Source organism: Rhinoderma darwinii, chromosome 7 (genome assembly GCF_050947455.1).
Source record: "Rhinoderma darwinii isolate aRhiDar2 chromosome 7, aRhiDar2.hap1, whole genome shotgun sequence".
In the NCBI taxonomy this organism is placed as follows: Eukaryota; Metazoa; Chordata; class Amphibia; order Anura; family Rhinodermatidae; genus Rhinoderma; species Rhinoderma darwinii.
The window spans coordinates 108,012,588-108,025,957 of NC_134693.1; the positions used below are offsets into that span (position 1 = coordinate 108,012,588).

Below are 13,370 nucleotides of genomic sequence, written 5' to 3' on the forward strand. Positions count from 1 at the left end.
TAGCATTGTACAAGGTTTCTTTGTCATGAAGGAAGTATTATATATTCTAATTCATATTCTCCTTCATTACAGTGATCGACCAATGCAGTGTTTACAATGGTGGCTGCAGCAGCCATGCCAAGTGCTCTCAGTTTGGAATAAAGGTCTCATGTGAGTGTTTCCCGGAATATAAAGGAGATGGTTATGTCTGTACTCCAATCAATCTTTGCGTTGATGGTGAAAACGGTGGATGTAGTGAGCACGCAACATGCATTTATACTGGTCCAGTAAGTGAAAAATCTAGTGTCCTCTTTGTTCACTACCTTCGGATTATTCTGTCAGGAAGGGGGTTCAGTTTTGTAGTATGTGTGTATATCTCATATAATTTCATATATATAGTCAATCAAAACTCTTCAAATTTAAAAAATCTACTGAGCTTATTATATAGAATAGGGTACTATGGATAGTTAGTGGTAGATTATGCTGCACATTTATACACCGTTGGTTCACCAGTGTCTATACCAAACACGTCTGGCTAAGTTCACACTGGCGTCATGACTTACATTTATTTCTTTGCTGGATCTGTCATATGATGGATCCAAATGATGACCTACAGATCCCTTTGACGTGTTATCGGGGCCGTCTTAGTTCTTTTCACTTTTAAGGCAGGAATAACACTGCACTATTCTTGCCATTAAGTGAGAAACTTCGATGTAGGCACCAATTAACAGGGTGTTCAATACTGGATAGTCGAGGCTTGTATAAGACTGAGACTAGCATATAGTGTAACTTGTTTGCCAGGGTCTGTACATTGAATATAATATTATATCAACTATGACTAGACAATAAATATAAGAAGTGCACACAGTGCTCCATCCTGGTGACCCAGAGTTGTACACCTATGTATAACTAGGTGCAGTATATACCCATTAATAGGCGATGTTCTCAGTGTATAATACTGCGTCACCACTGACTGGATGACATATTTATGGCAATAGTATATAATAATGATATACATAAGAAAATTGTCTCTTCATGGATCACATTGATTGGGCACTTGAATGATCACATATGCACACCTTAAGTCATCTTAATATATGGAATCCTCCATATTTCAAACACCTTGACAATCTGTAGATTGCACTAGAGTCGGACCCCCACCGAACTGATATTGATGACCTATTCTAAGGATAGGCCATCAATATAAAATGCCCGGACAACCCCTTTAAGCATTATCTCCTCCAAACCGTACTTGCTTTGTTCAGCTTGAGCAGGTTTCCAGTTACTCAATACACTTACTAATAAGTTACCATTACTAAAGCTTTTTCTGCATTATATGATAAGATTTCCTTTGGTTATAGAAAACACGTAGATGTGAATGTCATGAAGGTTATGTGGGTAGAGGGGTCCAGTGTCTAGAAAAAGCTATTCCACCTGTGGACCGTTGTCTTGAAAAAAATGGGGGATGTGATTCGCTAGCAACCTGCTTAGATTGGCATTTTGAAGGTATGTAACAATGAATTCCATGCCAACCAATGAAGTAGCTTAAGAGCTTTTTTCTTTCTGTGTTAGTAGAATTATTATATATCTACTAAACAGAATCAGATTCACCTGTTACACTACATTCTGCAGTTTTGCTTACATACATACATTATAATAAATGGTCTTTACTAATGGTCTCTAGCTGAACCTCTCAAATTTTTTTTCTAGAAAAAACGGACGGCGTTTTTCACTTGCAGTCACCAAAAGGTAAATATCAGTACACATATGAAGAGGCAGAAACCGCTTGTGGGTCAGAGGGCGCCAGCATTGCCACCTTCCAACAGCTCTCCGCTGCCCAGCAGGTACAGTAGTTTTCTAGGTTTATTGTAACCAGGGTGTAATCTGTATATTTTTCTTCTGTAAACTGTTATATATTTTTTCCCCCCATGTTTATCTTTAAAATAGTCGGGTTATCACCGCTGCCAAGTTGGCTGGCTCTATAATGTGACAGCAGGATATCCCATAGTGTATCCTAGTGCAACTTGTGGATCAAATCATGTTGGAATTGTTGACTATAAGCAGCGGACAAACATGAGTGAGACATGGGACGTATATTGTTACCGCTTCCAAGGTTAGTACATTTTGTATAGTACAGAAGCACTTATACATCTGACTCTAAGTGTCCCAGAAAACAGAAATGTAATGGTTAATACATAAAGCATTTTTTAGAACTTCCACTATTTTTTGTTCATAAACTATCATAAAATAAAAACAATACATATGCGTAAGAGTTTTTCATGTATGGCAGTATTTAGCGACTGTATCACACTATTTCCATTGTGTATGTTCCTGTTTTGCACAATGTATGGCACAGTTACTTGTGCTTGGTATGGCTTTAGAAAGGAAATGCAGCAATACATTGAAAGAGAAGGAATAACTACAAAACTAAATAGATTTGACAAACAGATCTGCCTGAGCAAACTCAGTGAACAATATCAATAGTAGGAGCTGTAATTGTCACCTTGTTTTTACAGAAAAAAAGTTATAGCTTGGAAACTGCTCAATTGAAATCAACAGAAAATGATAACTCATACAGTATACACCGTTCAGCCATATCATTAAAACCACCTGCTTAATATTGTGTAGGTCCTACTCGTGCGGCCAAAATAGCATCAGCCCACTGAGTCATTGACTACACAAGACCTCTGAAGGTGTCCTGTGGTATCTGGCACCAAGACGTTAACAGCAGATACTTGGGGCCTCCATGGATCGGACTTGTTTTCTAAGCACGTCCCATAGATGCTCCATCAGATTAAAATCAGGGTAATTTAAAAGCCAAGTCAGCACCTGTCATGTTCCTCAAACCATTCATGAACAATTTTTGCAGTGTGACAGGGCGCTTTATCCTGCTGAAAGAGGCCACTGCCATTAGTGAATACCATTGTCATGAAGGGGTGTAGTTGCTCTGCAACAACGTCCACATGAATGCAGGACCCAAGGTTTCCAGCAGAACATTGGTCCAGTTCATATTCTCATGTGCCCATTGTAGACGCTTTTGGCGGTGGTCAGGGATCAACATGGACGCATTGCGAGTCAGTGTGGCTGAAAAGCAGCAAGCTACGATGCTCTGTGTTCTGACACCTTTATCATAGCCAGCATCAATTTTATCAGCTATTTGTGGTACAGTAGTTCTTCTGTGGGATTGGACAGAATGGCTAGCCTTCCCTCCCCACACGCGTCACTGAGCATTGGCCAAACATGATCCCCTCACCGATTCTCCTTCCTTGGACCATTTTTGGTAGGTACTGACCACTGCATACCGGGAACACCCCACAAGACCTGCCATTTTGGAGATGCTCCGACACAGTCACGTCGCCATCACCATTTGGCCCTTGTCAAAGTCGCTTAGAACTTTAAACTTGCCCATTTTTCTTGCTTCCAGCACATCTGCTTCAAGAACTGACTGTTCACTTGCTGCCTAATATAACCTACCCCTTGACAGGCGCCATTGTAGCAATGTACTTCACTTCACCGGTCAGTGGTTTTAATGATTTGGCTGAACGGTGTATATTTGCTGGTTATAGCTCTCCCTATAAGCCAGAGTGGAGAGGCACTAACAAGCCGCTCGCTCTTGGGAACCCAGTCCACCCATGTATTACATGGATGGTCATTAATTTGATGGCCCCTACAGGTTAATATCACCTGTTTGCCGGGAGGGGGGGGGGGGTTCAGTAGCCAGACCTCTCATATTATTGGGGTTGTCCTTGATGAGACAGACCCTTTAAGATCAGTCTGACATGATGTGCTTCCTCATTCTACAGATGGTTATAATGTGTAAAGTGGTCATAATAATTCTAATTTTACAGACACAAAATGTGAATGTCCTGATGGCTATGTGGGTGATGGAAGTTTCTGCAATGGAAACCTGCTGCAAGTTTTGGAGGCAAATCCTCGACTGTCGCAATTTTACTCAGTGAGTTATTTGTGCTTTATCACACGAAATAAATATCTAAACTTTTCTTTATAAGAAAATATAAGTAAACTAAATGGTCAATATTGAAATGGATGTTTACATTTTGGGTATTGCATTTCTAGCAATTCCTTTATATACTATTGTTTAATTTGCTCCATTTATAAGCAAGAGTGATCTCATAATAACCATATTATCATTGTGAATTATCAAATGTCCCCACCCTACAGGAGAAGTTAGCACCCTGCACACAGCTGTGCCTGTAATCACGGCCCGCGATTGCAGGCACGGCCGGCCGCAGCCCACATTTTCAGCTTGTTCCCCCATACAAAATATGGGAGCACGGCCCGTAAAACGCAAAGGATAGAACATGTTCTATCTTTTGCGGTATAGTTCTACGGCACGGACTCCTATCTGTAGCGATACGGAGAGGTGTCAGCGGCCAATAGAACTGAATGGGTCCGTAATTTCGGACCATATTACGGTCCACAATTACGGGAATTTTTTACAGTCATGTGCATGGGGCCTTATTGGGGCTGCACTCCTGCTAGCAATAAGTAAATAACATTAGATAAGGTTACTAAATCTGCAATTAGGCCAATGCTATGATAAGTGACTGAAGCTTAGCCACAGTGTCTGGGGCAGTTTGAAGTCCACCTACAATCTCATCAGAGGCTCAGACTGCTGCTCGGTTCCTCCCTTATTCTTTACACTGCAACTCTGCCTATGCAGAGTGGCTGCTGTGTATAGAGAATGTATTTCCAATACAGCAAGAACAAAAAGATTATATGCCACAAGCAACTAAACCTCTGGTGAGGAAAAAGGGTTGATCAGATTATGCAAATAAGCCTCAAGGAATGGGGAGTGTGGACAGGGTTGACCTTAGGGGTATGCGGTTGCCTCAGATGGCCTGGTTTTTAATATTTATTGTATAGCACTGTTATATAACAGTATAATTTAGACATTGTATAGCACTGTTATTACATTATGTATGGAGCTATGTGGTAACTGTATGTTGGTATTATTTGAATACTGTATGGCGGTATTTACATTGTGTGGCACTGTTGTTTAGGCGCAGTATATTATTTTTGCAGTGTGTGGTGGTGGCAGCACTGTATAATAATGTTGTTTAGGCATCGGTATGGAAGTATGGACATTATTAAGCCATATATGGCACTAAATTTAACATCACACTGTATGGTACATACAATTATAATGATGGTACTTAAGTGTTAGGACTGTTATTCCTGGACGTATAATCCACCATTGGATTCAGAATATGTGGGGAAAGGGGAAAGCTGGTATAACACAAAATTGACTCTTATTGAGTGTATATAATATTCAAGAGTGCACAAAGATAAATTGATTACCCTAAAAAATATGAGGTTGGGTGTCTCCAATTAGTAGCCAACCAGGAAGGAAATAGTATTAAGATCAAGACACTTCTTATATAATGGTTGTGGCCCAGATATAAATCACAGAAAGTGAATTAAAAAGGGAAAAGGGAGGGGGGACATAAGGGCAGGAAGTGTAAGGTCAATAAATAAAGTGATGACCCGGCTGCGAAAGGTATAATATATCATTATTTATTTATCTTACTATAGTCATGTTGAGGCACTGAGAGTAAAGAACATCATGTTAAGATTAAAGGAGAACTCCAGTAAAAACCTTGAATCTTCATGAATTCTTATGCCCCATTAGACACCACTGAATCATTATGAGTCACTGACTATACTGCTGAGGGGCTGGTGGCTGATATCAAAGGGGGTTATCCAGGTTCTTAAATATTTTTTTTACAAATTGCTGAAAATGTCCTGATATTAAAAAACCTGATAGTACTCGCCTATCCTTTCCCTTGGCAGGCCTTCCGAGGCTTGTTTACATGCGGGCATCATGTGATTGCTGCAGCCAATCAGCCGGCTCAGTCGCATAAGACGTGCCAAAATAACAGTATGATATAATATATATATTTATTTAGTGTATGTGGTTGTGTCTTTCTAGATGGTTCTCGACTATGGCATGAACAACTCCCAGGGTTCAGCATTCGTAGACGTCCTATCAAACCGAACCTCATATAAAACTTTATTTGTTCCAGAAGATGACAGCTTTGATGATAATGTAGTAAGTCTACAGTCTAGTTTAAAAATTTATTTTGTGAAATGTTCTTTATGCAGGTTGTACAAAAGAACCAATATTTACATCAAATATTGAAAGAAAGTTGTGAGAAATAAAATAAAGGCATATAATCAAACATTTTTTTGTATTTGTACATGGATTTGAGTTGGGCCTCATTCACACTAGCGTGTCCGATTTGTGTTCGCAAAAAAACGAACCGTTTTTAATGCAAATGAATGTTTGTGTTGTATCCGTTTTCTCCTCTCCAAACACTTCCTGGTTTCACTTTCGTTTTTGTTTTGTTTTTTCATTTCTTTAGCAACTAATCTATGAAAACACATATTTTGTCTGTGTGCTGTATTTCTTTTTTGTTTTGTTTTTACGCACCCTTAGACTTCAATTGGCGAGTAGCTATATCTAGAAAAAGTAAAACAAAGTTTTATTAAAAAGTTACACCAAACACACTGACTGATCTGTTTATAGAAAAAAAATCCCCCTTTAAAGCAGATCTGTCGACTAGTTTAGTAATGCCCTATTTCCTAGCTAACCTAATAGGCGCTGTCACTCTGATAATGATAGTGAAAATTCTGTCCCAAAAAGTTTATTATTGTAAAAGTTATGAGCTTTTTTCTAAATATGCAAATGGCAGTCAACAACAGCAATTCTCCTAAAGGTGGAGCCACCTCACAGCCTCTGACACTGTCCTATCAGCATGAAGCTGCTTCACACAGTGTGAGAGACTGAGGCTGGAGGGCAGGGGGGTCACTTCAAATAGCCATATCTCGGGCTGTGGACCACCCAGAACAGTGGTTCTTGTGGCATATGAAAGATAAGATTCTAATTCTAGCTGTGGAACAACCGTAGGCAGCACTAGTTGAAAACACAGTTAGGAATGGAAGCTGTATACAATATGATCACACTGTGTCACTGGGCTGGGAGGAGAAGCAATATGCTGATTGGACAGCGTTTTACAGAAAACATTACACCGCCCAGAGTGAAAAAAAAAGGGGTCACCTCCCATTTGGCTATTAGAGCCACATTATCATATTTAGAAAACTGCTAATAACTTTGCAAATAATAAACGTTTTTGAAAATAAATCACACTGTAGTTATCAGCAGCAAAGCGCCTATTAGATTAGTTGGGAGATAGGGAATTAATAAACTAGTGACAGATCCTCTTTAAAGAGGCTCTGTCACCACATTATAAGTAGCCTATATTGTACATGATGTGATCGGCGCTGTAATGTAGATTACAGCAGTGTTTTTTATTTAGAAAAACGATAATTTTTGACAGAGTTATGACCTATATTAGCTTTATGCTAATTACTTTCTTAATGGACAACTGGGCGTGTTTTACTTTTTGGCCAAGTGGGCGTTGTACAGAGAAGTGAATGACGCTGACCAATCAGCGTCATACACTTCTCTCCATTCATTTACACAGCACATAGTGATCTAGCTAGATCGCAATGTGCAGTCACTTACATATTAATGTTACTGAAGTGTCCTGACAGTGAATAGACATCACTACCTGCCAGGACGGGATGTCTATTCAGAATCTTGACACTTCGGTAACGTTTGTGTGAGATTTACAGCAAGGCAGCGTAATCTCACGAGATTACACTGTAAACTGTCATTTAAAACGAGATTACGCTTGCGGTGCTGTAAATCTCACACAAACGTTACCGAAGTGTCAGGATTCTGAATAGACATCACGTTCTGGCTGGTAGTGATGTCTATTCACTGTCAGGACACTTCAGTAACGTTAATATGTGAGTAAGTGACTGCACATAGTGCTCTATCTAAATCACTATGTGCTGTGTAAATGAATGGAGAGAAGTGTATGACGCTGATTGGTCACTGATTGGTCAGCATCATACACTTCTCTCCACAACGCCCACTTGGTCAAAAAGTAAAACACACCCAGTTGTCTATTAAGAAAGTCATTAGCATAAAGCTAAAAATAGGTCATAACTCTGTAAAAAATGATCGTAATTCTAAATAAAAAACCACTGCTGTCATCTACATTACAGCGCCGATCACATTATGTACAAGATAGGGCACTTATAATGTGGTGACAGAGCCTCTTTAAGCTTGGCTGCAAAAGGCCTATATTTGATCTGTGATTATACAATACCTGAATATGAGCTTCATGTGTGATGTCTGCAAAGAAACCAAAGCAGCTCCTTGTAACATGCCCGGGTTCACCTTGGGAGGTCCTGGTTCATACAAGTGTGTGTTATGACTCATATACATAATGCAGGAGCTGATAAACGTTTATCTGCTCCAAATTTTCCAGCAAACATATCCACACAATAACCACTGTTTCACGCTTCTGTTTGACAACAATTCCCTACATTCCTCACAATTATGTTACACCAAGAGCCTGCCAAATGTTTTATAATACAGGGACTTGAAATTAAGCAATTTTTTAACTATAATAAAAACATCTACAAAGTTTTCCCACTATTAGGGTATGTTCACACGTGCAAGTCTGTTACGGCTGAAATTACGGAGCTGTTTTCAGGCGAAAACAGCTCCTGAATTTCAGACGTAATGGCAAGTGCAGGCGCTTTTCGCTGCGTCCATTACGGACGTAATTGGAGCTGTTTTTCTATGGTGTCAATGGAAAACGGCTCCAATTACATCCCAAGAAGTGACATGCACTTCTTTGACGCGGGCGTCTTTTTTACGCGCCGTCTTTTGACAGCGGCGCGTAAAAAAAATGACCGTCTGCTCAGAACATCGTAAAGCCCATTCAAATGAATGGGCAGATGTTTGCCGACGCTTTCAAGCAGTATTTTCGGCCGTAATTCCAGGCGTAAAACGCCTGAATTACGTCCGTAAATAGTGCGTGTGAACATACCCTTAGAGATGACATATCGTTAGGATGATTGGTTGGTTGTAAAGGACTAAATGCCGCCGTGCATGGAAGATCACTTTGTTCTCAGGAATGGCAGGGGTCCCAGAAGTCAGACCCCCACCAATCATTCTGTTGTCATATTCAAGCCACATGCCATAATACATGCCATTTTAAATCTATAAGTAAACTGGTCCTGGTATTATTCTTCAGCATTTCTAGCGGAAACCAAATACCGACCAATGGATGTATAAACAAACAGAAACTTTATTGAGCCTTTTAGGCCATTGTTCTAGATGTGTCGCTTGTACAGTCCGGTGTAGAAATAAGTTTGTAAAGACGCTCAATACAAGTTGCCGTTTGTTTATACATCCATTAGTCAGTATTTGGTTTCTGCTAGAAGCGCTAAAGAAAAACCCTAGGAGCAGTTTACCTATTGATTTCCTTTGGATTCTGTTGGATGGGACAAGCGGCATGAGCGGACCCTTAATTTGTGTTTATGGCTGATACTTCTGGTGTGTACATTAGTCATAAAAGGTTAGCAGTTTATTAATTGCGTTTTTTTCCATAAAAATGCATGACTATTGAATCCATTGCCCTAGCCCCAACAGAACTAACCCAACACAAAAATGAGCATCAAACCATAGTGAATGGCCCATATTTTATATTTGTTTATTCCTGAAAGACACTTTTTACATTGGTTTTACTGCTGCTGTAACTCATGCATTTTCCTATCGCTAGGAACCCAAAGCTTGCTCCAAAAAAAAAAGTTGGGCTGTCCAAAGTAGAAAATCCCTTTAAACACGTTTATTTTTCAGTTTTTCCAGGGGTAAGGTTCGGTGACATGAGATGGGATTGGACAGTACAACATAATACATGTCACTGAAACGGGCTGTAGGGGTGTTAGTTGTCTTCTGGACTTTCATTACTGTAGACATTATCTTGTATTATATTTGAACATCTGTTTTCCTTTTTATTAAAACTTTGGTCACTTTTTCTAGACTGTAACGTGGCGGGACTTGGAGCATCACATGACTAAACTGGACATATTGGTGCCATACACAAATCTTACATATGGGAGTACTCTGCTTTCTAAACTAGGCTACAACCTTTCAATTTCATATACTAATTGTACCACAGCTCTGGTAAGTAAATATTACTATTATTACACATGCATTTTTTTTTTTTATAGCCAAAGCCAGGAACGGATCCAAAGGAAAGTAAAAGTATAAAGAAATGACTGATATTCTATTTTTTTTTGTATTCTTTCCTCTATTTTGGCTGAAAAAAACTGCACAAAAAACTAGTGTGTGACTCTGGTCTAAGAGAGTTTGTCCGTCGTACACCAAGTTTCTATAACAGTCTGAACTTTGATTTCCCCTCTAGTGTCCTAAGATTGTAAATGATAAAGTTATTCTTCGCTGGGACATCCCGGCCTTCAATGGAATCGTCCATATAATAAAAGGACCATTAATGGCACCGCCTATGCAGGTAAATAGACACCCGTCTGTTACTATACTGACTCGTGATCATCTATTTAATAATGATTTTACATGAAAATGAATTTAGATAAATAATGTTATTTGTCTCGGAGTTAAAAAATATAGACCAAAGAGTCCTATATTCATAGTTGTTTCATACTAAGAATTGTTCACACCATACGTCATACCTGTCTGACCAATGCCACATACGTGATGTCACAATTTCCTGTCCTCTGCTTCGGCTTTTATTCCTGTGAGCGCAACTCTCATCTACCTGAGCTACGAGAAATGCTGTAGGCTCCAAAAAGATCTTGGTGTTTCTCAAGCCAAGTTATCTAGCTTTTGCATCCCGCAAAGCTCTGTTAGTAGCTCATTCCAGCATGGAGGAATTTGGAAAAAAAAAGGCAAAAACAAGCAGAAATAAGCACTAGGTGGGACCTGGTTAGGTAAGTAACAAACCCTGTATTTATAAGAAAAGCTTACAAGATAAATTCTTCTTTTATAGCATATTAGCGAGATACAAGCTCACAATCCTCAGAGGAATGTCGGACTGGTTTCGACAAAGCCGTAATTTGCAAAACTGGTCAACGGAGAGTAAAGGCAATTGGGACATACTTACCTGGCATTTGTCAGACAGGTGCTGCATACGGTGTGAACAATTCTGTTTTGTACCGCTGGAATATAAGAGTCTTTGTTCCTTATTTTTAGCTCCGAGAAAAGTATCATTATTATTTGTCTTATTACGGAGATGCAGGACTACGTTTAGTCTTGCAGGAGCTTACAATTGTGAGAATTGCTCTAACATTTCTATTTTTCGATATCTGCTAGGAAAATTAATTGCTACGACACCAATCATTTGTATTGTCCTCACATTCCAGGACATCACCGAGAGCCAAATCTCTCACGCAGGTAATGCAGGACTTGTCGCAGTTCTAGTCCTGTTGACCGTGGCGGCAGCTTCTGCTGGTTTCCTCTACTACAGAAAGAGGACTGAGGGATTTCACTTCAGGCAATTCAAGGTTATACGTCAAATTTGTTTCCTACCCAAACTATTTATACTGCACGCATCTTATATAGCGTATGTCAAGATACCAGATCACTCACGTCCATAAATATATATGTCCCAAACATAGACACCAATTACAAAAATTGCCCAGGGCACCTTAAATGAAGTTAGAATTATCCAACAGTCCCCAAATGCCATATTTTAAAGATGATTATGTTGTTGACACTGTATTTAAAATACTTTCAGAGGGTTTTATGTTTATTAGCAGAACTCTTATGTCAGAATATAGATTGGTTGCTATGGGGGATTTCTCCACTTTTTGTCTGACATGCTTTTATGTATGAGGCCCACTTTGTAAAAGAGGACATTCTGGCATACCTTCTCATATCATTGAGGATTAGCACTGACCGCTCCGTTGTTGACATCATCTGTATATGTTTATAGGAAGAAGATAACGACGATGACGACATCAATTTACAAAATCCGCCACTGGTGTCCATCCCTAATCCATTATATGGCGCCAGCACCTCCTTCTTAGATCAGCTTGAGGTAACAATAATACTATAATTGATAAGCCAAAGTAACTCTAAATATGCACAATTAGGCCTTATTCACACAGCGGAAAATTCAGCATGAATTCCGCTTGTAAAAAGCCTCCCATTGCGTTCAATGGGAATCCGCCCCGTTGTTCATACGGGGTCGAATTTTCAGCATCCGAAAATACAAACTGTCTCGCTGAAAATGAATTAACATTTCACTTCTCAAAGTGGTTTCTGCTACGAAAGCAGCGTCAGATAGCCACATGCAGATTATCCCCATTGAATGGGGCTAATCTGTATGTAGAAACAGGGCTATTTGTACTGCATAACCATGGCAAAAATCCAAGGGTCAGCTTCAGATTTCTGCCACGAAATCCCGGCCAAATGCACGCCAGATTTTTCTCAGGAAAAATCAGTTGTGTGAACAAAGCCTTAGAATACCTACACACGTAGCAGATTTTCCGCAAGAAAATATGCAAGTATTACCTGCGAGTTTTGCTACGGATGTCAACCCTTCTACATTGAAAATGGAGAAATTTGCAGTTAACATCCAGAACAGAAAGAGCATGCTGCGGATCTGCTCTGATTTCTGTGTGGAAAGTGTTCAGAAGCTGGTGGATGAGATTTTTAAAATCTCTTCTGCTGCAGATTTTCTGCCCACAAATCCGGACAGAAAATCTGCAACAAATCCACTACGTGTGCAGTGGGCCTAAATGGTCTCTTACAATGCACAAGTCATTCATTCCTCCCCTCTTAGCTGTTAAAGGGAATGTCAGCAGTTTTAAAGCCCCAATGCTGACAGCGAAATATGGGGGAGGGGGAGGGCATTTTAATGTTGCTTGTTATTTCGGCGAATTGCATGACCAAGAAATCAATGTTTAATTCCCCCGGTTACTAAGCCACAAGTGCCATTGAGGCGGCCACTTGATGTGAAAGTGCTCCCCTCTGAGTGACTGGTCTAGAGTATCCTAATTGGATGCTAGAGCCGTCACTCAGAGCAGAGTGTGGCACTTGTGACTGTGGTGCCGGGGGAATGAAATGCCGTATTTACGGCCAAAATTGGCCGCTGTAAAAGGACCTTTAGAGTTCTTGAGAGCTCTATTGTTCACTAGAAGTCGACTTCAGAGGAATTTAGCTCTAGTAAGTAAATAGTTGAAGAGCTGCTTAGGCTGGGTTCACACTGTGCATTCTTGTTGCGGTTTTAACGTTCTTATTTTTGTTTTGGCATATAAACGCCCATGTCTTTCAATATGAGCTCACCAACCAAAACAAAAAAAAGCATGTTAAAATCACAACAAAAAAGTAGTGTGAACCCAGCCTAAGGCTTTGTTCACATCTGGGTTGGGGTCCCGTTCTGACGTTCCGTCTGAGCTTTCTGTCAGAACGGGACCATGAACTGACACAAACGGAAACCAGAGGTTTCCGTTTCCATCACCATTGA

The 13,370-nt window shown here is 39.9% G+C and overlaps 1 protein-coding gene across 2 annotated transcripts in view; it reads left to right on the forward strand.

Annotated features, from left to right (window-relative positions):
* STAB1 (stabilin 1) overlaps positions 1 to 13,370 on the forward strand; it is a 165,987-nt gene that overhangs the window by 151,282 nt on the left and 1,335 nt on the right. Inside the window, exons 59-68 of one of the 2 annotated variants that reach the window (XM_075833778.1) lie at positions 73 to 266; positions 1,341 to 1,485; positions 1,690 to 1,823; positions 1,927 to 2,092; positions 3,828 to 3,934; positions 5,933 to 6,052; positions 9,905 to 10,048; positions 10,290 to 10,394; positions 11,263 to 11,403; positions 11,835 to 11,939. In XM_075833778.1, coding sequence (XP_075689893.1) covers positions 73 to 266; positions 1,341 to 1,485; positions 1,690 to 1,823; positions 1,927 to 2,092; positions 3,828 to 3,934; positions 5,933 to 6,052; positions 9,905 to 10,048; positions 10,290 to 10,394; positions 11,263 to 11,403; positions 11,835 to 11,939 — 1,361 coding nt within the window. Of the gene's footprint in view, positions 1 to 72; positions 267 to 1,340; positions 1,486 to 1,689; positions 1,824 to 1,926; positions 2,093 to 3,827; positions 3,935 to 5,932; positions 6,053 to 9,904; positions 10,049 to 10,289; positions 10,395 to 11,262; positions 11,404 to 11,834; positions 11,940 to 13,370 lie in introns of those variants that run through there. The other variant, XM_075833779.1, reaches the window with a different exon arrangement.